This window comes from Equus przewalskii, chromosome 24 (assembly GCF_037783145.1).
Source record: "Equus przewalskii isolate Varuska chromosome 24, EquPr2, whole genome shotgun sequence".
NCBI lineage: Eukaryota > Metazoa > Chordata > Mammalia > Perissodactyla > Equidae > Equus > Equus przewalskii.
Genome location: NC_091854.1, coordinates 10,538,432 through 10,566,254, shown reverse-complemented (window position 1 = coordinate 10,566,254; position 27,823 = coordinate 10,538,432). Strand labels below are relative to the sequence as shown.

Below are 27,823 nucleotides of genomic sequence, written 5' to 3'. Positions count from 1 at the left end.
TTTAGTTTTAAAAAATGTTTTATTCAAGAATTACATAATTTCAAATATCTTCCAAAATACAGTTTCCTAGATTGCTACAAAAGAAAGCAAATTCAATAAGAAATTTAAATCATTAAATAGGTTTTGCTAGTATATACATACAGAATGCCAAGCCATTAACATTTAGCCCTGGAATGCGTACCACGTCTTCGTTCCCTTGTTAAAGGCTCCCTCCAGCACTTCGGAAAGGCTGTGGACAACAGGCCAAGTTCAGTGTGCGAGAGTCTGGCATTAGCTGCCTCGATTTATAGCTGTGGTAGTTTGTCCACAGGAGTGTCAAATTTGAAGTCTGTGGGAAACAGATCTGGGGCTCGAGGATAGATCAGTCTGTAGGACTGTCTGATTGTAACATCAGCAACACCAGCAATATCTCCAATTTCTAAAAGACAAAAATCAAAATAATAAGTATAACTTCCATCCTACCTCCCTTCTATTACCTGCATTCCAACTTGCGAGATATGGTAGTATAAAAATGCAAAAGTGAAAAAAACAAAAACACTGATTTTTAAAAACTGATAATGGAAATATACACAAAAAAGTAGAAAGCAGGGCTAAAGTTAGTAACAACAAGAATAAGGGCAATAGTACTTAATACCTCAAAGGGCTGCCATATTAGTATTAAAAGGTTCACTATCCGTAAAACATCTGAACAGTGCTCAGGGCAGAGCACTAAGAGTGATGACTATTAGACAGTCATGTGTCGCTTAACAACAGGGATACATTCTGAGAAAAGCATCATTAGGTGATTTTGTTGTTGTGTGAACATCAGAGTGTACTGAAGGGGAACAAAATTTGCCACCCCAAAATGTGTCTCCTTAACATGAGGATTATTTTAGGCTGAATATTTTTAAGAAACAAGACTCAAAGTTTTTCTTGTTACTTCCCCCTTAACTGCCTAAAAGAATTCAGATTAAAAAAGGACTGTCTCAGGAAGTGAGCTGTCACCTTAGCATAACATGGCCTAGGTGGCAGACAGGGAGGAACCTAGAAAGGCCAGTTTGTTGGGCTTCCCTCTGTGTTCTTCTGTTTCTGTGTGGCCAAACACTTGTTTTCCAAACATTTGCTCGTTTTCACCTACCTGTGAATTGCCTGCCTTCCCTTTGAAGTCCCTGACTCTCCCCACCCTCAAGGTCTTTTGTCTTTAGCTGAGAATGGTATTTAAGGTGAGGGTTTTAGCCATTTGGGTGAGTTACTCAGTTTTCCTGGGTTTCTCCCATGTGTTATTAAACTTTTGTTTTCTCCTGTTAATGTGCCACGTCAATTTAATTCTTAGACTGGCCAGAAGAACCTAGAAAGGTAGAAGAAAATTTCTTCCTCCCCTGCAGTACTTACACAAACCTAGATGGTATGGCTTATGACATAGCTAGGCTATGAGGCACGGATCTTATGGGACCACCATCACATATGCACAGTCCACTGTTGACCAAAATGTCATTATGCAGCACATGACTGTACTGGTCATCATACTTAGAACTGACTTCTTTTTCTTCACAGTAAATCTTCTTTATCCATGAATACATTCTTGTAAAGAAGTTCACTTTATTAGTTCTCTATTTAAAAGTTCCCCTGCAACATCTCCCCTAGCTAACTTCCACTAAAAGTTTCTTTTGTTAAGATGGTAAAACCAAAATGGGATGATACTATAAATATTGTTCTACAACCTCTTTTTTCTACTTAATACATCTGAGATCAAACAGCTGTACATTATAGCATAATATAGATGTTTTTCACTTACAAACACATACTTGAGCATATATATTGAGTTCATATGAGTATTTCTACAGACTATTATAAAATCCTAGGATCCACTTTTATCCTTCAAAGTCACTGTCACTTTTTTCCTTTTTTCAATTAAAAGAAGTCCCAAAGGGGCCGGCCTGGTGGTGCAGCGGTGGTTAAGTTCACACATTCCGCTTCTTGGCAGCCCTGTGTTTGCTGGTTCAGATCCTGTGTGCGGACATGGCACCACTTGGCAAAAGGCATGCTGTGGTAGGCATCCCACATACAAAGGAGAGGAAGATGGGCATGGATGTTACCTCAGGGCCAGTCTTCCTCAGCAAAAAGAGGAGGACTGGCAGTAGTTAGCTCAGGGTTAATCTTCCACACAAAAAAATAAAAGTCCCACAGGATTACCACTTAATAATTTGGTTAGTTATAAATACTTAACCAAAATGGACTTTAAAACACACCCTTTAGCACAAACTCATTTTACCACCTTTTCACAGTCAGTTCAAATCGGTGAGGTTTCATGGATTTTCGGTGTGGATGCCTGCCACCAGTGTGGAATTCGCTCATTTTACATTTTCTTATCTCATATTGCATTACACTATTCTAGACTATTCTAGACAGATACTGATGAACGTCAACTACGTGAAGGTCAACTGCCTGCTGGGGAGGGAAGAGAAAGGCCTTAAAATTTCAAGAAAACTCTTCACGTAAAACACAAGCTGCGGGAAGCGCCAAGAGAAACATTTCTGTGTTGCTGAAAAACTTTACAACTAGGAATGAAGGTAAGGATGACGTGCCTAAGCTGCAACTTCTCAACTGCACCGGAAGACTCAAAATTTCCTTAAAAAATATGAACGGAGGCCAAAGTGAATAGATAACGGCACATTTAAATAACTAACGGGTGGCTTCTTTTTTGTAGTCTTTCTTCTACATATGAATAGGGTATCACAAAGTTATTGCAGCAAGTAATTTCACTACCTCACTTTTAAATTTAGAATTGACTGCTTTTTCTTTATAAATCATTTTGAGGATCACAGAATTAATGAATACATGCTTATAAAGAAATTCACTTAATACTTCTGTTTCAAAGTTCCCCTACAACACTAAATTAAAAAATGGCTTTAGATGGTCAAACTACTTATGTCAGTATTTTCATTAAGAAACTGTGACTCTGTACAAAAGAACAAAGAGAACAGCTTCTCAGCATGTTAAAGCTTGAGGGTCAACGTCTATGTACAGTGTGCCTATCTACAGGGTACCAGGTCAGGAGCTGAGAAGGCAAGCACAGCCCCCTCAAGTTTTAAAAGGTAAGTTTTGAGAAGAAAAGGACTATTCAAAATAACCAGGAACATTTAAGGGAAAAAATAAAAACAACTTCTAAAAATGAAAAATGTACAAAGTGAAATAATTCAAATGGAAAAAAGTCTGTACACAGGATTATGCCTCTATTTTTATTTCTGAGCCACTTAAAAGCAAAACACTGGATTTTCTTGTTCGGATGCGAAGGAAATACCTCTTACATGAGTTCTGGATATTAACCTGTTTTCTACTTAGAATGGAACTAGTCACATGCTCCAGCCTTCACAATCTCATCACCACTCTGCCTGAGGAAGATTCCTACCTTTTTGGGTCCTCTTCTCAGCTGATGCCTGTGAGGCCATGTAAATGGCTGCTGCCGCCACAGATATTGGGCTCCTTCCAGGAACCAAGTCCAATTCCACAGCTTTACGGGCTATATGTGTAGCTGCCATCTGCACTTGTTTAGGAAGACAAAGGTTGGAACAAAACCTGGACATGAAGTCCCCAGTTGTAATCAAATCCACACTGGTTTCTAAAGCTTTCAAAATAAGTTTAAAACATCGACCAATTTCTTTCTTAGAAATTCGTGATACAGCACATATTTCTAAAAGAAAAAAAAATTAAAATGAATAAATCCACATAAGCCATATAGTTCATTTTAAAATCTATCACTTCTGATTCTAATTGCAAAAAATTCCATCAGGCCTTACAGATGAAATCTCTAATTCTCTCAGTGATATTTATGATAGAGCTAATTTAAAATTTCTCAGTTAACATAAATTTTTTTAAAAATTTCTTTAAAGTTTGATAAACAAGTTAACTATGGTCCCAATATTTCAAAATTTTAACTTCTCTGAAGTTTCAACTCATGCAAGTAAGTTTCTTCAACTAATCAGAAACTCTGATATTTATATATTAATCTGCTGTAATGAGCATATCAAGGAGATGGAAGAAATACTCAAGCTAAAGAACACTCCTCAAGCTGCAGCCTGTCACGTGTACACGCAATCCCTGCAGTTACGGCTACAGCAAACAGGACCCAATCGTTGACTCTGTTCTTCTAAAAATTCAACTACCAAACACTTTCAGAATAAATGTAACAAAATCCTTAATTTTAGTTGTAATACCAAAAATGATGATGAAAGCCACTTCCTCTTCCCTTTGACATTAAGAAAACTTAAAAAAATAAATATTCATGGATGAATGGAGGGTAAGCTAAAATGCACTTTGGCAGTGAAAGTCAGTGTGAGTGTCACAGCAACGTGGCGTGAATAAGATGGTCATGGGTTCTTGGGTAAACTGCCAACTGGATGAAAAACAGTAATCCTCTCAAATCCTCCAACTTGAGTATGAAAGTGCAACCCATGTAACTCAAAAGAAAAAACGTCACTGATGCTTTCTAAAGCTTGACTCCCTCACTTACAGAGACCTGTGCTGGGAGCAGAAACTTTTCTGTGCATCAAGTGTACAGACTTACTACAAAGGCCTGCTCTGGCTTATGGTGCCAGGCCTCAAACTCAAAGCCCACAAAATACAGTCAGTGAAAAGATCTTACTAGCAAAGAACACAGGGCTTACATGAACTAAAATGACTTTACATGGGAAAACAGCCTGAAAAGAACATGGCCAACAAGATCACAGAATGATCAAAAGGAACAAAAATAAGTAGGCATTTGAAAATGAATGTAACCACAAAGACACAACTGAGCTGCTTAGTGTCAAAGCTGCTTGACTTTGGTCTGTGACTTTAAGGTGACACAGATAATGTTTTTACCTATGCAACTAAAAACTTACCTTTAAACGTCCTAGGAACCCCTTCTTGTCTACAGGCAATATAGAGACAAGCGGAAGCTATGGCATCATTAGCTCTTCCCTTCAGGCTCTTCTGCTCATACACTTGCTTGAATAAATTATTCGTTCGATCCTTCAAAGCAGAGAAACTAAGTTTAATAAACTCTAGGCCATTTAATTAGTTGCAATATCAAAATTTCATGTCTTCATTAAATTATGCTAAGTCAAAGCCAGAATGGCTTAAAGGAGAAGACAAGAACTTACAACTATATTTCGAGGGAGGTTGATTCTGTCTGCCATGGTAGTAATCTCCTTGAATGCATTCATCATTGCCCGATCAGAACTACTCATTGTTCTCCGATTTTGGTACTTAGAATTGCCAAATTCATCAAAACTTGCAGCTCCTGTGCCCTACAAAACAAAGTTTTATAATTTTGTGCAAAAAAATTTTGGAAGCCTGAATAAACAATTTCTAAGAAAATATACCTTATATGATCTGACTCCATGTGCTCAAGAAACCTACCCTGTGCATCTTCCCTATTCCTCAATAGAAAAAGTACCAGGTTAAGATGGTTTTAAACAGGTTTTTCTATCACATGCTTTACATGTAAGAATATCTACTATTAGAGAATCCAATAATATAAACTATCATATTAATAGACCTAAGGAGAAAAATCAACTGATCATCTCCAAACTCACTAAAAAAGACAAGTAAACAAAACTCACAATCCAGTTTTTGATAAAAACTCTTAAAGCACTACAAATGGGGACTTCATATCAGGAAATCGCTCTCCCAAGCCCAAAGCCAGCACAGTGATTAAAGGAGCGTGAGCAGCGCCACATTTCTCCACTGAAGCCAGAAGATGAAGGCGCCTCCTACCACTACCCCTTGTAACACAGTACTAGAAAAACTAGCCAATATAATGCAGTTATAACTACATGACATAATTCTATTATTTTAGTATAAGGATATTAAAATTAGGCAAGAGAAAAATTAGAAGTACAAATTTGGGAAGGAAGTGATAAACTCTTTGTAGATAATATCTTTGTATACCTAGACTACTCATGAAAATCACTGCAAAACTGCTATAGAAAGAGAACTGATTAGAGTGGCAAGGTCAAAACTGACAAATTAATAGCTTTCATGCGTATCATCAACCAGTTAGACAATGAAAGAAAACACTCCAATTACAATACATTGAAAAAAATAAAATATCTAGGAATCAACTTAAGAAACATGCAAGACCCTCGTGAAGAAAACTTTAAAACATCCCTTGAAGGACACGTACGACCTAAGGAGAAGGAAAGGCACGCTAGGTTTTTGGACAGGAAGTTCTATCATGAAGAAGCCGATCTTCCCTAACTCAATTTGCAAGTAAATCTAACCAAAATCTCAGTGAAAAAAACAGTAACAAAGTTTTTCTGGTATTTGTTTTTTTAACTAATCCAAGCAATCCTAACCCTAAAATGGAAAAGACCAGTGAAGAAAACGCTGAAAAAGAGGAGCCATGAAGGAGGACTGATGCTGCCTACAGGCTATTGAAACAGTGTGGTATGGCATCTGATTAAGCCGGGAGAGAGAAAGAAAACAAAGTCCAGAAATATTCCCAAAAACATACAGAAATTTACTATATAATAAACGTAGTATCCTAAAAAAATTCTTTTCTGCCATATAGGCATAAACTTTCAAAGGACACAGGAGAAACTAATAAGAACGGTTACCTGTTTTTGACAGGGAAAGGGGGTTGCAGTGGGAACTGAGAGTTTGGGGGTCAAGAGTGAGGAAGAGTTACTGTGTTCTTTTTACATTTTTGGTTTTGAGTCAAGTATTTCCTATTGAAAAAAATTAAACATTAAAAAAAGGTTGCAGTGTCAATTAGTTGCAATCTTACATTTAAAAACGTCCTTAAGTATACCTTTTTTCCAGCTTGGAAGGCTAAAGTGAACACGGAAATCACCTACTTAAAGATATTTCTGAATACTGTAAACTTTTTAACTTAGCCTACACGTTTTTCAAATTTGATATGTAATTTATAGAGCATGAAAAAATAAGTAATGACCTGTTTTTTAATGATACTTTCTTAAAAAGAGACTATGCAGTAGTATAGATTACGTCCTAAAATAGCATCCACTTCCTTGATTAGTCCTTTGGAATACTGCCACTACTACTGCCAATTCAGATAACAGCAAAACAGAGCCAGGCTGCCCAGAAGATGATGGTACTGCCGTACACAATAGCAGTAGCTACCATTTACTGAATATATACAACACATTACATGTTGTGTGATAAATACTTGACACACATTCCCATGTAACTCTCAATATCTCTATGAAGTACTATTAATCTCACTTTACTGATGAGGAATGTGAAGCTTAGATAAGTCATAAATTCACTGATATTAGAAAATAGGCTATACTGAGCCCAATTTATCTTAGGTGGTATGGAGGGAAAAGACAAGACATTCCCAATATTCAAGGAACATATCAATATAAACTCATAAAGACCATTTATACCCAACTTAATTTTTGTGCAAAATGTGCTTCTTGAAAACAAGGGCCTGAGATACAAAGGCTCGGTAATTTCGATATGTTGGTCTCCCCTTTAAGATGGAAGAAATGCCTAAGGCAACCATCATTCACAATGGTATTACTGGCAAATCTTATTCTCAGGTCAAGACTCCTCACCAGGACAGTGACTGATACTCTTCCCAAAATCCCAAACTCCCAGGTCTTTGGTCAGTCTGCACTTGGTATTTCCTGCAGAATGGATTCATTACCTTGCCAATCATGGTAGACAAATCTCCATCACTCAGAAGAGGATTCTGAGAATCTCCAACTCGAGACGGATCTTTTGTTGCTTTATCATTGCTGAAGGTTCTCCATTCAGATCCCACATCAATAACCCGGTCACCTAAGGATATAAGCACAAATCTAAATTGCCTTGTCAAGATAGGATTTACTTAACACTGTCTAATGCTCAACTCAGCCCTTTCATTCCCAGGAAATCTCAACATGGACATCTAGGCTCCAGCTTAAGCATCATGTCTCACAGAGATTGGACTGGTGGTTACCAGAGGGGAAGCAGGGAGGGAGGAGGACAAAGGGATGATCAGGCACATGCATGTGGGGATGGACTGTAATTAGTCCTTCAGTGGTGAACATGATGTAATCTACACAGAAATCAAAATATAATGATGTACACCCAAAATGTATATAATGTTACAAGTTAAAAAAAAAAGAGAGAGACAGTGAATTATCAAAGGTTAACCAATTGGCTAATCCCAGCAGTGGGATTTGAACTACAGACTTATTTTCTATTATATGGAAGTCTGGAAATTTTTCCAGCATTTTGTATGGTTTTGCTCATTCTAGTACCATCTTTCAAGATGTCACTTAAAAATCTTCCCATTAAAAAAAAAGGATCACATCTCAGATTTGTCCTAAAGCGTTCCTTTAACTACTGTGCCAGTCCAATAATAACCCTCTTTATACCTTATGCTATGATTAGTCACAGTCTAACTCTTGGAAGAAAAAACAATTAGTCAAAATAAAGACAAATAGCACAATAAAGCTATTCACATGTGATGCAACGATAAAGTAATATAATGATTCATAACCAGGATTTGCACAAAATGTGCAACAGGCATGGAAAAAAACAGAAAACACGGTTCACAATGGTATTAATGCACATAGTGTAATATAAAAAAATTACCAAGTTTTCAAGGGAAATGCTTTACAAACAACTAAGTCTAAGTTTATGTTTTACTGTTTGATGAAAAAATATTTTTGGCCAAATAATTTATATAGAATAAACTAAGCCTAGAATCAGTGAGAAGAAAGCCAGGTAGGAAACTTTTCCATTTAGGTTACGAAGCAGTGGCTAAATATGCCAAGAAACCAGAGAGGAACAGACCTGGCTGACTGCTGCTTTGGGGGAACGCTCAATGGCCAGTCATATCTCCACAGGAGCCAAGAGTTAACACTGAGCACTTGCATGTGTTCGTCACTGCGCCCTTTGTAAATGTTCTCTCTCAATTATCACAGCCTTATAAAGGTAGGTACCACTTTTACTGCCACTTTAGCAATAAGATTCATTTGCCTAAGATCACACAGCTAGAACTGAAATGCGCACTGGATTCCAGCCTGTTCTATACTGTATTTGTAAAACATGAGCTTTCCACCAAAATGTGCTAAAATTGAAAGCAAGAACCAGACTGTTTTCATCTCTACCTATACACAACCAACAGAAAGGAGAAAGGAATGGCAGAAATCACTTACCTCAGCAATTACAAGTTCTGGTACTGACAAATCAATTAATATAATGGTCAAGACTGTGGAGTCGGCCATTTGCCACTCAGCCTTGGACAATGTACCTCATTTCTGTGCCTTCACTTCCTCAGCTTTAAATTTCCCCAATAACTTCATATTTTAAAGACTGTAAAAATTAAATAAGCTAACAGATACAGCACACATAAACTGCTTAAAAAGTGAGTGCTGAGTATTAGCTATTTATTGCTATGAAAATAAAAATAAGATGACAGATATTCTGACATTTCCCCCCTTTTGGTGGGGGGAATAAGGAGAGGCACCAGCTGTAAAACATAAATCTCCATATTAGACTTTAAAAGTATCAGTCTGCTGCAGGTAACTGATCAGTAAAAGACAGCAAAGGAGGCAGGGAGACAACAGAAGGAAGGCACTCCATGTAGACTATGTTAAATCTTCTAAACTGTTTTATATCTAGTACATTAATTAAAATGCTCATAAACACTAGCGTATAGTGATCATAATCTAATCTTAGCGTTATATTTAAGAAAGCAGGTAAATGCACAACGGGATGATTCATTCCTGATGATTTTGGAAAAATTCATTTTTCTCCAAACACTCGAATCACTTGGGAATAAACAGATTTCACTGGACTATCATGTCACAAGAGAACTGAGAGGAGAGGTAGGGCCCCTACTGGCCACACCTGTGTGCCACGAGAAGGGCCAAGGAAGGAAAATCAGAGAGGTCAGATATGTAAGGCAACCTCAGTAGATGAGAGATTGAGCAGGTGGCCCAAAATAAGGAGAAAAAGAACGTGAAACGGATGGGACTGTCATGGATTTCTCTGCTTCCTCCTCCTAACTAACATCACTAAACTTGGGAAGCAATTCTAATTACATAAATTAAGATTTTAAAAACTTACCTGAAAGTAACATTAAATCTGTAATTGTGCACTGAAGCCTTACTACAACACTAAATAAGACCCATCTCAAAGAGACCACTATATAGAGACGATTTTTCTTCCTTTTCATAAAAGAATAATACTTGTTTACAAAAAAAATAGATATATGAGCAAAACAAAATTACTTGTATTTCCAACACCCAGAGACAGCCACAGACAGTAAATACTTTGGTATATATTCTGCTGTTTTCATTCATGTGTATACACGCATTTTTTCCTAAAATTAAAATTAGATCATATCGTGCCTGTTCCATGACAAACTGACACTAAATTTGTATCATAAACACCAAAACAAGATTTTTAGACAAAGTTTAGCCCCTTTAATAATATCCACCAATTAAAGTGATACCACGATGTCTCCAAACACTTATGTTTTCAAAGGGAGAAAAGGGAATCTAACTTTCCTAGTCAGTGAAATAAACACACACATAACAAAAAACCACTGTAGCCTTCAAATTTGGAGTTATTTGCTAAATTCTAAGTTCACAAAAAATGTCAAATGTCATGATTAACTTGTAATATTTTAATTAACACCATGAATGTATTAAGAGGACACTGCAAATGAAAAGGCAGGTAGGTAGAATATACCTATTAGTAATCTAAAGATAAAGTACTAGTTAGCCAAGATGCTTCACTTCATAGCATTTTCCTTTTGGCCTCAAAGTAACTTACCATGAGTTTCTTTTACTGCTTGCTTTGTACTGCCTCAAAAAAAACAAGATGCATTATGGGGAAAAACAAAACAAAACAAAACGAAGCTGGCCTAGGATAGTATAAATAGAAAACCCCAAATTGGGTAGTGAGGTAATTTTTCCACATACGTGGGAGTGATCTACATGACTCATTCAATAATCTGTGGTTTGTGCTAAAAGCCATTCCTCTTTTCATATTTTACTGCTCAAAACACAGCATTCATAATAAATAAAATTTCCAAAATAACTCAAATAGCACATCATGAAACTATAACTAGACCATCAGATTAAGGGCATGAGTAACAAGAAATAGGGTGGACCATTCAGGAAGAAAGTCAGAATACATAAAGGATTTTCATTCGAAGAAAACCTAAACGAGGCAGCATTTTCAAAGTTGCTCTGGAAGGAAACTGCAATACAGAATCCTTTTAGGGGTTAAGAGCACAGGCAGCCATGTTTCGGTATAACCAACCTCTGACAAGGAAGAAGCCTGCCAATGAGCGCAGCACACACCACTTCACGTATCCTTTAATGTTCTAGAAACAGAGAAACATGCCAACTTTTACTAGTTTCTTTCTTAACCACACACTGATTTGTCTAAAATTAACACCAGACACAAAGTCTATATATGAATATTTATAAAACCAAAATAGTAGCACTACTGTAATATACATCATAGCCCTACTCCTCCATCTACCTATAGAGTATGCTCTCTAACACTCTGATCAAGTTCCTCACCCAAAAGTAAACATACTCAGTACATATGTATATTCACATATTACACACATGTACAGTTCTCAATCCATGTGAGTGGTATCTAAAGAATGTTAACTAAGACATTTAACCATATTCTAAAGAGAATGAGCTTCATCTCTTTATTTTTCAGGAAAAAATTGAGAACAGCCAAAATCATTTACACCAGTTTAAAATGGTTCCACTACTTTGGCACCTATGATTTGGCAATTCCACTCAAGTATTTACCTACAAAAGTCTCATACAAGAATGTTTATAGCAGCATTATGCATATCAGCTAAAAACTAGAAACAACCCAAATGTCTAGCAACAGGAAAATGTACACAATGGAATATCCCTCAGCAAATAAACTACTGATACATGCAGTAACATAAATGCATTTCAAAAGCACTATTTTGAGTCAAAAAAGCTCAGTCACAAAAAAGAACATACTATATGATTCTATTTATAGGAAGTTCAAAAACAGGCAAAATAATCTATGAGAACAGAAATCAGTACAGTGGTTGCTGTTGGGTGGAGGTGGAGGGCAGAGATGACTGACTAGAAACAGACACAAGGGGACTTCTGAGGTGAAGCAAACGGCCTAACCTTCTTGGTCAGTGTGCTGGTTACACCAGTATATACAACGTCAAGATTCAAACTGCACCATCTGGGATCTGTGCATTTTACTGCATGCAATTATACTGCAATCAATTAAAAATTAGAATTCACTCCCACCAAAATACCACTGATTTTGAATTAAACTGCGTCAAACCTATACATTATTTTGGGAACGACAGAACAACTTTCATCAATCTTCTTGGACAAGGAATATACTCTTTCTCAAGGTCTTCTTTCAGATTATATGTATTTCACATTAAAGACTAGACCTAATTTTTTTCTGTTAAAAATCTCATTTTCTAACTAGTAATTGCTGTAATATTTTACATGCTTATATTCAGCCACTTTTAATAGACTATTAATTTTTAAAATTTGATCTGAATATTCTAGATATAGAATCCCATCAGTGGCAGAACTTGTTCCCTTTCCAATGCTTAACTCCCATTTCTATTTTATACCTAAAGCACTCGTCAGAACTTTCAAAACAATGCCTTCCATTTAAAACAGAAATGTCTCTAATATTTCAACATTATTTCATAAAAGTAACAGGTGAACTGAAATAGTCTTAAAACATAATTCTACTCTAATTCAGAGTATCTTATATTAGAAACAAGTGTTGAGTTAATTATCATCTTAGCAGACCATAGTGTTTCTTACACACCGTCTTCTTACATTATGAAAGCTAACCAGAGTCGTCTGTGGCTTATTCTTCTTCTAGTACCTTTGTGTTAGGATAAATTAAGTTATTCTGGGGTAATGAATAATTTCAAAAGTTCAGTGTCTTAAAACAAAGATTTCTTTCTTATTCATACTATACTTTCTTATTCATACTCTAAAAAGAGACAAGATGGCTTTTATGCAGTCCTTATTCAAGATGATGGAATTCCTACCACTTGACACATGCCAGTCACCATGCTAGGGAAAAGGGAATGTGGTGAATTATGCACTGACTTAATGGTTTCTAACAGTAACATTTCCACTCACCTCCCACTGGCCAAAGCCAGCCAAGGGTAATGCTTAACTTCAAAAGGGGTGGGGAAGTACAACTGTACCATGTAGCCCAAAGAAGAACCAGAAATACCAGTGAAGTGGTTCCACAAGACAATTAGCAAACAGATTTCAGTACCATAGTTTTGGGGATTTATGTATAAGTTCATTAAAAAAAGACTGTTCTATGGCTTCCTTTTTATGCCACATGACAAACTGAGGAAATCACAAATATTAGTTATTTTCTATAACTTTCTACTAGCAAACTATGTCAGGGGTAGAATTTTCTGTTAAGTCCATAGACTTAATCAGGATCACTATTCCTCTTCCTTGTAGTTTATATTCATAAGCCCCATGGTGATTTTTATGCTTATTCATCCTGTAATACAGAATTGTCAATGCAAGTCCAGTGATGGCAGTGACGCTGGAAAACCTTCCAACTCACCACCACCAGTGCTCTCAGTCTCTCCAGATACTCACAGTCCCTGGCAGATAATAGATGACCCAAACAAAATAAACTCCCCATACGATTCCAGAAATGTATCAGGAAGGAAACAGGTAGGTTTGTAATCAAAGCAAAAATTATAGTGATTTAAACAAGACACAACTTTCTCATGTTAACAGTCCACAGTTAATAGTTCTGGTCTAGTGTGACCCAGACTCCTCCTATCTTTGTGATAAGCCATCTTTATCATGGCTTGCATTTCGCAGCATAAGATGGCTGTTGGTAGGTCCCTCCATCATGTCTGCATTCTAACCAGTGGAAGGAGAAAAAGGGAGGGCACATCCCTTAGGGCAGGATCTAGAGTTGCCAACATCTCTTCTACTGACAACCTACCAGTTAGAACTTAATCACACAGCCATATCAAGCTACAAGGGAAGCTGGGTAATACAGTTACTAGGGCAGCCACATGCCCAGTTCCAACTTGGGGATTCTATGGGGCTGGCCCCATGGCTGAGTGGTTACGTTTGAGTGCTCCACTTGGGCAGCCCAGGGTTTTGCTGGTTTGTATCCTGGGTGCGGAGATGGCACTGCTGATCAAGCCACACTGAGGTGGCATCCCCCTTGCCACAAGTAGAAGGACCTACAACTAGAATATACAACTATGTACTGGTGGGCTTTGGGGAGTGAAGGAAAAAAAAGAAGATTGGCGACAGATGTTGGCTCAGGTGCCAATCTTTAAAAAACAAAAACAAACAGGGATTCTATTAGTGAAGAAAGGGGGAACAGACATTGGGGAAAAAAGCAGCAGCCTCTGCCACAGGAATAATGGGGCAGGGAGAGAGGAGATGAGAAAGAACATCCAGCAGAATCAAGGTACTGTGCCTTATAGTCTAAAGGAAATAGTACACAAAGACAAATTAAACACACATTAAACCTTATCATGCAAACTATAAACTGTAAATTCAACCAAAGGTATTTCATGGTACATTATTAAAACCAGAATGGCTTAAGGTAGCAATCCTAACAGTGCAGGGAAACACTGCAACATACCAAAAGCACCAGGAAGCCAATACTGGAGAGTGTGACTTTCTAGCCTGACCTAGACTTACAATGTTTTTGTTTTCTCTCTCTTACTGTAAATTAAGAAAGGAACTTTAAAAAGGGTATATGAGCAGGAATTGCCCCATATTTCAATTCTTTATGGCATCTTACCGAAAAATGATCTTATTTAAGCATTCTGGCATACAACCTGCAGTAGAGAATTCAGAAGTAGGGGGTCTTAGAAAAATATTGCCCAAATTACTTGTTTTTCTCAGGCTAGATTTGTCTAACACCATTTAGTTTAAAACTACAAAATTTTTCAAAATGGGCTAAGTCTAATAAAAGTTCAATAATCCGAATGTATTACTACTCAAGATGGACAAACCCCAAGCATCAAATTTTTGTAATTAAAGAAAACTTAAGGTGCTTTGAAAAATGTTTAAGCCAACACATTAGATTCATAAAAGCTACTGCTCGAGATGAAATGCATCATTAGCTTCCACAACTTCCTCAGTCATTTAACCCTTTCCCCCATTCCTTCTCATGATATTTCAAAGAATCCTGATTTTTAGCCTACGGTTACTATAGATTCTTAGAAATATGTGTTAAAGACAATTTTGAAGAGAACTTTGATCAAGAGATACTTTATGAAGATATACTATTAATAATATAGCCTGTCTCTAAATCACAGTTTATGTTCCCAAAACGTAAACTGGGTACAAACTCAAAATGAATTATCCCCTAGAAACAAACCACATCATGATTAATTTCCAAGACCAGCCCATAAAAGCCTACTTTACCCAGGATGCTTAGACTCCCCACCCCCTCAAAAATGTACAAGTTGACAGTGTAATTACCATTTGGAAAATAGTTTGTAAAGGAAAATGCATTGTAAGTTCCATCCCTGAATACCTGAATACATCTTGTTTTTCCTCAAAAACAGGCAAGTCTGCAGCAGCAGAATCTAAGCCAATGAGCTTCAGCTCTGAGGGAAGATGATCCTAACCTTGGTCACAGTAAACTTAGTCATTCAGGAACTAATACTTTCAGGCCTCTATCCTATGGTATATGTTTCTTTTCCCTCTACTTGGAATGACTTTCCCTCCATAAACCCTGACTCATTCTTAATGACCACGTTTCAATGTAAATTCAACAGTAATTTCCCCAGGAAGTCACCACTTCCTACCTTTGTGTTCTCCCCAAACTTGAAAGAACTGTAATAGAGCTTTTACCATGTTATGCTGTATTAATTTACCCTCATCCCTTCCACACACTAGCCAGAGGTGCTCCAGAGCTTGCTTATAGGGTTTCATCTTTCTATCACTCTCCCTGACCAGCACAGTCTTAAAAGAAACATGTAGTAGAAAGACCAAAGGCTTTTAACTCGTATAGATCTGGATTTAAGTGGCTCTGTCACTTACTAGATGTGGAATCTTGAGCTAATTACCTGAGCACTCCAAGCCTCAGTTTCCCTTTCAGTAAAATGGAAAAAACTACTGCAAACAGTGGTTGTGTTAAATGAGTAAAATTAGTAATTTTCCGATGCTTAAGAGAAAGTAGCATCTAAATTAAAAATTCTACATTAGGCAAGAAGGCTGTCTCTGAGGGCTTACAAGAGATGCCAAAGCAAGAACGTGAAAGGGAATACAAATAGTCCTTAATTTAAATATATAGATGGGCACATTAAACTAAACCTGAATTTTTTTCCTTTAGGAAATATTGCTAACGTAAATTTAAAGATGGTAGCACAGGAATCTTTAAAATACTACAACTGGAGCATTAAATATGCCAGACCCATTTAAACATTTTGCAATTGACTTGCTATGAAGAATGGCGTCTCATACTTAGAATCATCCTCTTTTACGACAAGGTTAAGGAAAAAGGAGTAACTTGTATCCCCAAAATATATTAACACTAAAATGTCATACTAAAGCCATACTATATACATTATCTCATTTACTTCTTAACAATTCCTAACAATTCTGAGATGTATGGTATCTGCCCTTTTTTTTGTGGGGTGGGGGAGGAAGACTTATTTTACACATGAAGAAATTACGTAACTTTACTATAGTTACATAGCCTATTACTAGTAGCCAAGCCAAGTATAACTAGGGCCACTGACTCCTAATTATACTAGGAGCTACGGAGACACATAGGATATGTACCCTATAGGAATTTGCAGTCTAGGTCTGGAGACAGAGAAAGTATGAAAACTCTACAAGTAGAGAAGATCTTAAAGAATGTGGTAAATTATAAAGATAACAGTACAGATATGTTTCTTAATGTATTATCAACGTATGACCTGAGCTAGAATTTCTGGACGTGAGGCCTGGAATCTTTTTAAACATATTTCCCAGCTGATTCTTAATGCACATTCATACACTCATGTGTCAGATTTAATACCAGATTCCATTCATGTTCAAATATCAGATACCAATAAATAATATCCAGAATGAGTTTAAGAGGAAGAGGTCAAATTGACTCATTTTTCCCTTTCAAATCCACCTAAACTATCTTCTGGTATTTTCCTTATATTGCTTTAAAGAACAATGAAAGAATTCAGTTTTAAATGGTACACGAAAAGTGGCTTTAACTAGAAATGATACCACTACTTCTAACCAACACCTCATTATGAAAATCCTAATTTATAGAAGTCTTGATAACCAATTTCATGTTTTAACAGCTATTACAGCAGCTTACTAACCTAACACTCTGCTGACTATAAGTCACTGTATAAACAATGAACAAAGTCAAATTTATGAACAAATTGACAATCTAAATATGATTATACTGCCACCTAGTGCTCACCCTTTAAAGTGACACACAATCACACAGGATTTGGGGGAAAAACCCCACAAAACAAGCTATTAGAGCCAATAGTTTCATGGTGGAAATGACAAAGCTTTGCTTTAAAAATTGGCTCTATTTTAGAGATCACTACCAATATCTTAAGGATCACTGATGAGACAGCCAACCACAAATCATAACATTTCATATGTTTAAAACACAAATCCTGTAATTCAAAGAGGAAAATCAATTAGATAACTATTACATGTTAAACAGTATTAAAAAATAGCACAAAAAAATTGGAAACAACCTGAGTTACAAGAGAGACTAAATACTACACAACCATGTGGATACTGGGAAAAAAATTAGACGTTAAACATGTGACAAATTGTCTTTTCCAAAGATGGCTGCAATATCTCCCATCCACATGTTCTTCTGCAACATGACCCTATCACTCACATCAGGTGAAGCCTATTTCTCCAACTCCTCCAAACTAGGCAGGTCTCATGACTGCTAATAGAATACAGAAGCAATCCTGTTCCAGGCATAGCCTTTCACGACCCAAATCCAGCTTCTACTCTCTCTCAAAACACTTGCTCTTGAGAGGTTTCTCCTGGAAATCAACCACTATGTATGAAATAGGATTACTCTGAAACAACTATGGAGAAGACCTAGAGGATGACAGACCCATGTAGGGAGGCCAAGGAGCATAGAGGCACCAGAAATGCAGGTGACGAAGCCATCACAGCAGTGGATCCTCCAGGACCTGCCAGTACCATGTGGAAAGAAACAATACCCCAGATGAGTCCTTCCCAAACTACTGACCCATAAAATCAAGAGCAAAATAAAATGGCTGCTATAAGCGACTAAGTTTTGAGGGAGTTTGTCACGTAATTGAAACAAAAATTGGTTCCTGAAGGTATAATGTTGCTTTAAGAAAATCCTAAAACACGTGGCACTGGTTTTGAGACTGACTGGTGGGCCTCAAGGGGCCTATGAATGAAGGTTTAAAGGACAGGTGAGAAAAGTGTTACTAGAGACTAAAGAAAAGACAGTTTATATAAGATAAATATATTTTTTGTATTATGAATTATTTCATTAAAAAAGGTGATAATAATGGACTCTCTTAGTGCCGACTCAGTTGAGGGGGTAGCACATGGCTCTGAAGATGACAATTGAGTGGTATCTAGTTTTAAGTTTGAGATTAAGGGGAGTTAGTGACAAGAGGCCGCCCTAAGTTTCAAGCACAAATTAAACGTTAATTAAGTACAGAGTTGTCCAAAAATAATTCTAGCAGAGTTTGTTTTTAAGTTGTCTGGTGATTAAACCAAAGGTTATTCAAAAATGCTTATTCAATAAATATGGTATAATCTAAAAAGTTTCAGAGAATGTGAAATTTTATGGCAAGCACAATCAAACCACATATACCAAGATTACTGGGAAACACATGATGATGATGTCCAGATTTAAATCTTTATGAACAGCAATATCTCGAATACGAGAAAAGGGACGAATTGTATGCCCTTAGTGGATTGCAGAATATTTGACCAGTTTAAGTTCTTCCTCTCTCCACAGCATAAGAGATAAAAGCTAAATTAAGCTGGCAACAAAGAGCACATGCCTTTAAACCAGCAAGATGATGCAAACCCAATAAAATATATAATACAATCTAAATTTATTATTGATAGATGACAGTGATATATGTTTGTGTATATATGTACATATGTATATGTATTTTTAAAATTTAGACTCATGGAGTGTCATGTTTAATTAAGCTATTTTCAACATAATTTGATTGATGATATCTTCAGCAAAACAGAAGTCTGTCAGCAGAGTCTTACCTGCCTGCACTTGTTTGGTCATGGAATAATTCTTCGTTTGCAAGACATCATATAACACATTTAACCACAAATATCTGTGAATGAGGCTACTGTATATTATAAGACAAGTATTTGTTATATTTTTCTCAGGAAAACCAGTATCACAAAGAGCTATTTCTATATATAGAAAGGAAGTTTAATCAGATTATATTTTCAAATTTCCAGGCCTTAAAATTCAGCCTAGTAGCTTTAGTTAGAATAAAATATACTTCTGATGCTGGTGTTCAAGACTAGTAATTAACTAAAGGAAAACTAAAAGAAAATATACTTTCTTTGGTTTGATACAGCAGAAAAATGCAAGTAAAAATTAGGGATTCCAAACACCAAAAAGCATATAAGGCCTGTGAATTCTATCCTCCTCCTCCAGTTGGTTAATCTTACCTATCTGTCTTGCTGGTCAAAGTGGAAGTGAAGCTGATGGAAAGGCTGGAAGTATAAGGCAACATTTTTGCACTCCTTCTTTTTAAATGCCTACAGAGGTTAGGACCTCCAAGAAGACGAATTACCTTCAATATTCCATCTCTGTCTCACTGTTACACATTATTGGTTTGATCTTAATACTATGGAAGAATTAGAATGCTCTCATTTAACTGAGGGGCCAGCAAACATTTTCCGTAAAGGGCCATACAGTAAACATTTTAGGTTTTGTGAGTCAAGAGGTCAAACTGATGATATTACATAGGTATTTACACCAAAAGAAAAAAAATCAACGAATAATTTTTATTGATGGAATGAAAAATATAACAATAATTAAGTATAATTTTTTGTAATACATATCTACTACTGAGAAGAATGATATTCTATTTTTGGGGGAAAAATTTCACTTAATTGAAATTCAAAGTTAGTGTTCCTTATCATCAAAATCAATTACAAATGTTCATCTGTCAATGCCGTGTTAACAAGACTTCATGCATTTCATTTTTTAAAATGTCTTTTTCACATAAGTAAGTACTGCCAAATAGTGATATTAATCTGCAAGCCTATGATTTAATTGAGCATATTCACTGCTTGGAAAGCATTTATGGAATTTTATTACATTCTCCTGATATTTGCCTTTTAACATGTCATTACATTGTAGATTAATCATTTCCAATTGAAGGTTAGGTGGAAGCTCCTTAACTACAGTTAAGCAAATCTTGAAATATGAAAATTTCATTTGCATTTGCATCCTGATCTGGAAAACACAGTTTGGGTTTAGAAAAATATACCTGCTGCAGATCTGTGCGGGGATGAAGATCTTAGTTTTTGTTTTAATTCTGACAGCAATGAAAGTACATAAAATATATAAAGCAATTTGATATTACTTGTGATTCAAATAAGGTTAGTTGTCAAATTGACTTTACTACCGTTTAACTAAGTTAAACACAGGCACTGCTTTGCCTTGAGATTCTAGGTTGAATTCAATTAAGACATATTAGCAAGTCTGCAGCAAAAGCTAATTTCTAAAGCTATTCCAAGTTCAGCAACAGTGGGTGAAAGCGGCACTGATTCATAGAACTGACTGATGACAGTTAAGTCCAGGAGAGTGAGTGAAATTCACTATTGACACTACTGAATCAATAACAAATGACAGATTCAAACTTTTTCCACAACGTATCTACTGGTAAATAACACGACGAATAACTATAGGCTTTAAAAATCTTAAAATTTTTCACAATCTTTGTAAATTTGTCTCACTAAGTCTTCCACTCCACACATATTTTTACCACCATCAGTTACAAAACATCTTAGCTGATTCCACTTCAGGTCGTACTGAATCAGTAATTTTGCACCTCTTTGAAAATATTTTCTCCTGTAGTTGTTCCATGCAGATGATTCAGTCACTTCCAACTGCACACTGCACTGACTTCTTGAATAAACAGCTCAGCAGTATCAGTAACATTTGCCTAGTCATCAAGAGTCCAGGAAAAATACTTGAAATAATTTGCCTTGATTGTTAATTGACTATTGCTGTTGCTCCCAATGTCCTCCACTCTTCAAGCAACTCTTCTTGCTGAGACGCTAACAGTCTTAAATAAGTGTATTTTCTCTGAACACATTTCTTTAGCTGCTATAATCAAACACGAATTAATTAACTCATCATGCTAAATGGCTTTCCTTGCTTGGCCTACCAAAAATGAGCCACTCAGAAACTTACTTTAGCTGCAGCCTTATTTCCATTCTTTTACATTTGCGAAGAAATTCTGCTGTGATGAGATACTCCACTTCACATTTTCCAAATGTTCTGACCATTGTTTTCCTGAGTTGGGAGTACTGTGATGAGTGCCTAGTCTGGTTATGTCAATGTTTACGGTATTCTTTTAGCATAGCTATAGTATCATTGCATAATAAACACAACGCTTTGCCATCTAATTCAATAACAAAATAACCCACACTCTGCTGTGCCTTTTAAGCATGACATTCAAAATTCACATTTTTTCGTGTTTTTGACATGATGGGTACGCAATGGTAACAAAATAAATAAAATGTTACACTGTGGAGATATGCTGGGCACTCCAAATGCTGTGTGGGGTTATAACTGCATCACTGGGACTCCTAGTGCACTGAGCAGCAGTACAAAGCAATGAGAGCACCACATATGGTTTCTGTTGCGGCTACTAAATTCTGCTGTTGCAATGTGAAAGCAACCACAGGCAACATGTAAATAAATGACTGTGGTTGTGTTCCAATAAAACTTTATTTATGGACATGGAAATCTGAATTTGATACTATTTTCGCATCTCAAAATATTCTTTTTTTTCAGCCATTTAAAAATGTAAAAGCCATTTTCAGCATTCAAGCCATATAAAAATAGGTGGTGTTAGTAATTTCCCAATCTCAGACTGAACTCATTTTATTATGAAAGGTAGGATAGAAATTTGGCTCCCATGCAGACCCTGGAGCTGGACTGCTAGACTTCCTAAACTTCAGTTTTCTCATCTCTAAAATGATATGCTAGTACTCACCTCATAGGTTTCTCTGAGGATAAACTGCACAAATATGTAAATCATTTAGAACAATCCCTAGCATACAATAAGTGTACTAGCTGTTAATATTTTTACGAGTAGAATACAGTTGCAAATGGATTTCTATTCCTATTAGCAACTCTGTATGATTTAAAACTCCCAGTGGAGGTCTGAGGCAAACATCCTACTTGGAGGAATATTACAGATGTCCTCCAAGTAAGATACTCCCACAGTACACCACCACCAATGTTTGTTATACTTCCCACAACCCCACTAGCATTTTCATTCCTAAGTATTTCAAACTGCTAAGCATTACTCCTTTTCTCAGATACTGGCTGCAACCTCACCATATGAATAAGTCTTGAACAGACCATCTCTAAAGTTCTGCTGCATATCTAGATTAGCGAGCAAGTAGGAATAAAAGTGAAATTTTAAGTAGCAGTATTTTTGGCAATAACAATTTTATATGAGAAATTAATAAATAAATCATTCTACATGAGCAAATGCAAATTACAATAAATCTTTTTGCTGACTAAAAGGACTCAGTTGAGACTCAGTACAAATACATCTTTACTACTCTGAAATAAATCATGTCTGCCTAGCTTTATATACTCTGAAATAAATCATGTTTAAATATATGAAAGCCACAAAAGTTGGATTACATTTATTAATTATTCCACACGCATAAACGTCATCCCCTTGTCCCAATGCCCCATCAAATATTTAAGACTAAGGACTCAAGAGATTAAGGACCGAGGGCCTTTTCTCTTGGATGAGCTGTCTCATTTAATGCTCCCTCCTACCCCACACTATGAAATATACACATTTGGATAGATAATAAAATATAGTTTCTCTGGATGATATTACTTTTACTTGTTTCTTTTTAATTATTTTTTTTTTTGTTTTACAACAAATGTAAATTACCTGTAAGGAAAAAATTCAAAATGTATTCACTAAAAGACAGTTTGGAAAATAAACAAAAGCAAAGTATCCCAAATAGTGATTTCAGTTAAAATCATAATAAGTGCTCACCTACAACCAGGCCACACTCAGGACAGATCATATCACCAGCTCTGTAGTCCTCCACTAAAATCGCATCTGGATGGTTTGGACATGTGACTCTTGGAAGAGCATCCAAACTAAATGAAAAAAAAATACATATGTATTCTTATATCCGCCCAACCAACATGTAACGAAGTAGACTTTATGGAGAAAAAAGAAATATTTGAACACTTTTCCAATACTATAAGTTTATAACACATTTAAGCTAAATTTTCAAAGTAAACATCCCAATTAGGTTACTTTAAAATTCTAGCTAGTAATTAACAGGTATACTCTATTGGAATTGTTTTTTATAAGAATACTTACTGGTGTGCAGACATGGAAGGCTTTAAAAACTCAAATGGAAAACAACTTTTCTCTCTTAACATACAAGCTACTAAGATTTTTAAAAATTTTCATTAGCATAGAAATGACTAGCTACCATAATAACCTGTGACATTTATATATAACCATCTGGCTTGTGCACCTTGCCACTTATTTCTCTGGTCAGAGAATAAATTTCAAGCCTGTGTCTTTCTACTTGCCAGTTACCTTAGTAACAGATTTAGAGTAGTACACTGAAAGGAACAGGTATGTAAATGAGGGCTGCAGATGTGGCTCTGCTGAACCTAAGATGTGACAATTTCATTTGCTCCACAATTGAGCTTGTTAGCATTCAAGAAACAGCTTCAAAAGCTACTTTTTACTCTACTTGTGATATTAATAATTTGCTCAATTATTTTATTTTGAAAATAAAGCAGTGTGGGGAAGACATGTTAGCATTAAATGACTTGATAGAATCAGTTTTTAAAAGCAACAAAGATATTTAACAGAGATTGAGTAATTATTTCTGGGGGTATGACTTCAAAATCACAAATGTTTGGTATCATTGAAAATAAGCCCTCTTTAAAAGTTCACTTGAGGTAACACAGTAAAAGGTTATTTTATGGCCATCTCAAATATACATCTAAAAGACTTCACCAACCATTCTTATAGCATGTAAATAGGTATTTGTGGTTTTGGATAAAGTTTCTCACGATAGCAAATATGATTCAGAATATTAACTCAACATAAAAGGTGATTCCCACCAAAAAACGGATAAAATAATCCATATTCCCCAAATTTATATATTCAAGTTAACCAGAACATGACTTCGATCTTTTCATTGGAAAAATGGGGGCTGGGGCCTACTTTATACTCATGCTTATTCCATAAATTCCTATTGGGCAGCCACGTGGCACACAGCATACAAAGAAAAGGACTGATATATTTTGCACTCTTAAAAAAGTAGATAAAGTATCTTGTAGAGTGCGTGTGTATATACACAAACGATACGGAAACATCTCAAAGATACGCTAGGTGAAAAGAATAAGGTAGGGATTTTATACAAAACTGGAAAAAGTATGAACTACAGTTATATGCAATAACATGGATGAATCTCAAATGCTGATCAAAAGACACAGAGGAATATACATGCCATTTACAGAAACTTTAAAGCAGGCAGACAAATCTACGGTGCCAGAGCCACGATGTGGTTATCTTTGAGAAGGGGTAATGATTGAGCGCACAAAGCAGGCTTCAGGGTGCCAGCAGTATTTGATTCCTTGACCTGGGTGGGTGTTCTGTGTACGTGCTCACTGTGTAATTGAGCTGTGCACTTAAAACGGATGTGTTCACTTCATAAGAAAGGTAAAAAGCAAGGTAGCCAACAGTGTTTACATTAGACTACTTTTCTTGTTCAAGCACAGAATCACTAGGAAAACACGGAGAATCTGGTTACAATGTCTGTTTCGGGGGAGAATCAGATGGTTGGGAGCTAGGGAAGGAGGGAGAATGCTTTGTATTTTTCTTGTTTTTCTACTATTTGGATGTGTACCTATCCAAAATAAAATGAAGTCATGCTAAAGTAGTCAATTTTTAATCAAATTACCCACAAGAGTAATATTAAAGAGGCATCACAAGAGTGGGTGGTGAGGGAAATAGGGGAGAGAAACCATCAGGAAGGAACGGAGTAAACAACCACCACGGACAATACAACTTAGACTACTTAAGGAGCCAGCTATTCCCGACCTCATTTTAGAGCTATCACGTATTCGGGTGCCTACTACGTGTGTAGAGCCATACATATATTACTAACCTTCACAGCCACCCTGCAACAGAGGCATTCTCCCTATCTTAAAGATTATACTCAGAGAATGATTTGTCTGAGGTCACAGAACTACTAAGAGATGGAGCTTAGGTATGCACTCAGGACATCTGTGCTCTTCTCTGTAAAAACATCAGACATTTTCATAGTCTAGTAATTGTACACCTTCCTCAGGGAAAAAATTGCTAAAGGTAGAAATACTAACATTTACATTTGTTCTCACTGGTAGAAAAACTCGAGATGGACAACATATATTTAAGAGCTGGATATGTTTAGAAAAAATTTATTTCAAACTTTTTTTAACAAATGAGGAAAATAAAGGCATACAAAGCAAAGTACTTTTCGGGTAAAGAATCTATAAAGTCAATTTACTGTATTTTACTACTGCAACATTTCCTACAAACACAATTTCCTATTCTATTACATGCAAAAGCTGTGCCCAAATATGACCACATTTACCTTTCAGATCTAGGGTCGTGAGAGAATATGTCATATTTATGTGTCTTTGGGAAGGTGACATTTTCCATTTACCTACAAGGAAGCCTTACTTGACAGAGCCACACCCAGATAGAATGATTGAGCAGTCAATCATGGAATTAGAATCAGTAAACAAGAGTGTCACCGGCTTTGAGAGTTATTTTCAAACAGTCCATTAGCTAAAGCTGCCTCTCTCCCTACCCCGACCTTTTAAAAAACTACAGTTAACATAAGCAGTAAGTCTTGGCAGTAACCAGAAAGGGCCCGGACTTCTCTAGCTATTTTGTGATAATGGCTTTCTGTGGGAACTCAAATCCACAGAGGATAACAAGTTGAGAAAAATTATCCCAGACTTGCCTTCCAGGAGCTATAGAACTTGATACTTTTAATACATTATGAGTTAACTACAGGCCAATTGTATGATAACAGGAAATACATATCTGAGACTCTACACTCTAACACCAACTTTGGAAAAGTCAACACTGGCGTGACTCAGTTCACACTTATGCAAAAATACTAACATCTACCTCATAGTGGTAACGAGACAGATAATTAGGCTCTGCAAGCATTTTTCAGGTCACAGGATTAAAGGTTGTCTCTAAGGACATTCTGCATGCACTTCCTGTAGGTATGTATACATCACATTTTAAGAAGATATTAAAGAGTGACTTCCCAGCACATGTAAGTAATTTTCTGCCAGCAAGACTTCCTTTAGGAGTACGCAGAAGACAACATTTGTAAAGAACTCTATTAGAAAGGAACTGATCAGCTGTTCGGAAATGCCCCGCTTCCACCTTCAGAGGGCCTCTGGGATACCAGTTTCCATCAGGCTCAACAATGCTGCCGTCCCTAACTCCCTGTCAGATTGACAGGGGCCTGGAACTAACCCTCTCCTGCTCTTTGGACTCACAGACCCTCAAGATGACTGAGCCGTAGATGGAAAAACAAGCGCAGAAAGAAGTAACAAGAAAAAAAGACAGTTGAAACATCTTCAAAAGACGCGAGGCCGGGGCTGGGGACACAGAGACCCACAGGATGCTGCCTGCATAAGAAGACGCCCTAGGACGCCGGGGCGGGGACGCCGAAGGCACGGTAGCCCCTGCGACAGCCCTGACAACCCGGCAATCTGGGAGGGCCTTTGTCCGCGCCGGCCAGCGAGCCCTGCCGCCTCTCCGCGCACCTCCGGGGCGCCCTGCCCGACGCAGCAGCCCCGGCGGCCGCCGAGCGAGCCCGGGCACTCCCGCCCGCCCCCAGCTCGCCGGGCTCGGCCGGCCGTACTAACCGGCTGGTAGACGCCATCTTCACGGCCACTGCGGTCCCAGCAAAAAGCAGCAACGAACGCTGCCGCAAACAGGAAGAGCTTGTGGCGACAAAACGCGCCGAGCTGGGCTTTTATAGGCGAACCGGGCACGTAGCCGTAATAGGGCGGGGCTACGGGTCGGGAGAAAGGCCAAGAAAGATGAGATCCTGTATGCCACGTGCTTTGCGTTTCCTTATTTTTGTATTCCGTGTCTGTAATTTGTTCTGTTGCTGGGAGAATCAACAAAACTACCCAGGAAACCTTTCAAGGGAGCCTTGAAAACGGGCCACACCAGAGATACCACCCACTTGACTGAATTAAAACATAAAAACAACCCGAGCTTCGTGGTAGGAGCAAAGCCCACATCCGCAAGGGCTAACTACCCCCTCCTCCGGGAGTCAGTGCCTCCAGTTTGAGGCAGTTCTTACTTGCCCAGAGGGGTGATTCTCCTAAGGAATTTTGGGCTAAAAAGAGAAATTCACTTAGGTCAGCTAGAACTGGTATCAATTCAGCCTCTGTCATCAGCTAGCAAGCTGTGTCTTCTGAAGCACGTCCCTTCGCCCTTCGGGGCAAAGGGTAATAGTATCTGCCTTGCATACCCTTTTAGAATTGGCAGGAGATGAAACAAAACCATATGAGAGCA

The 27,823-nt window shown here is 37.1% G+C and overlaps 1 protein-coding gene across 1 annotated transcript; it reads right to left on the bottom strand.

Annotated features, from left to right (window-relative positions):
* On the bottom strand, positions 1-27,399 carry GTF2B (general transcription factor IIB). Its single transcript, XM_008529582.2, has 7 exons — positions 27,163-27,399; positions 23,249-23,355; positions 7,634-7,767; positions 5,121-5,267; positions 4,860-4,989; positions 3,389-3,670; positions 1-418 (listed from the first exon to the last, which is right to left on the bottom strand). Exons 1-7 carry the CDS (start codon positions 27,177-27,179, stop codon positions 285-287), a joined length of 951 nt encoding a protein of 316 aa, XP_008527804.1. The 5' UTR covers positions 27,180-27,399; the 3' UTR covers positions 1-284.
* Between the last annotated feature and the right edge of the window lie 424 nt (positions 27,400-27,823).

What these genes read in the sequence shown, in the direction of transcription:
- GTF2B (XM_008529582.2), bottom strand. An exon ending in TGTCTACCATGATTGGCAAG is followed by an intron (nt 5,268 to 7,633) that starts GTAATGAATCCA and finishes TTTGTTTTGTAG; the next exon opens with GGCACAGGAGCTGCAAGTTT. An exon ending in ACCTCCCTCGAAATATAGTT is followed by an intron (nt 4,990 to 5,120) that starts GTAAGTTCTTGT and finishes TCTGCTTTGAAG; the next exon opens with GATCGAACGAATAATTTATT.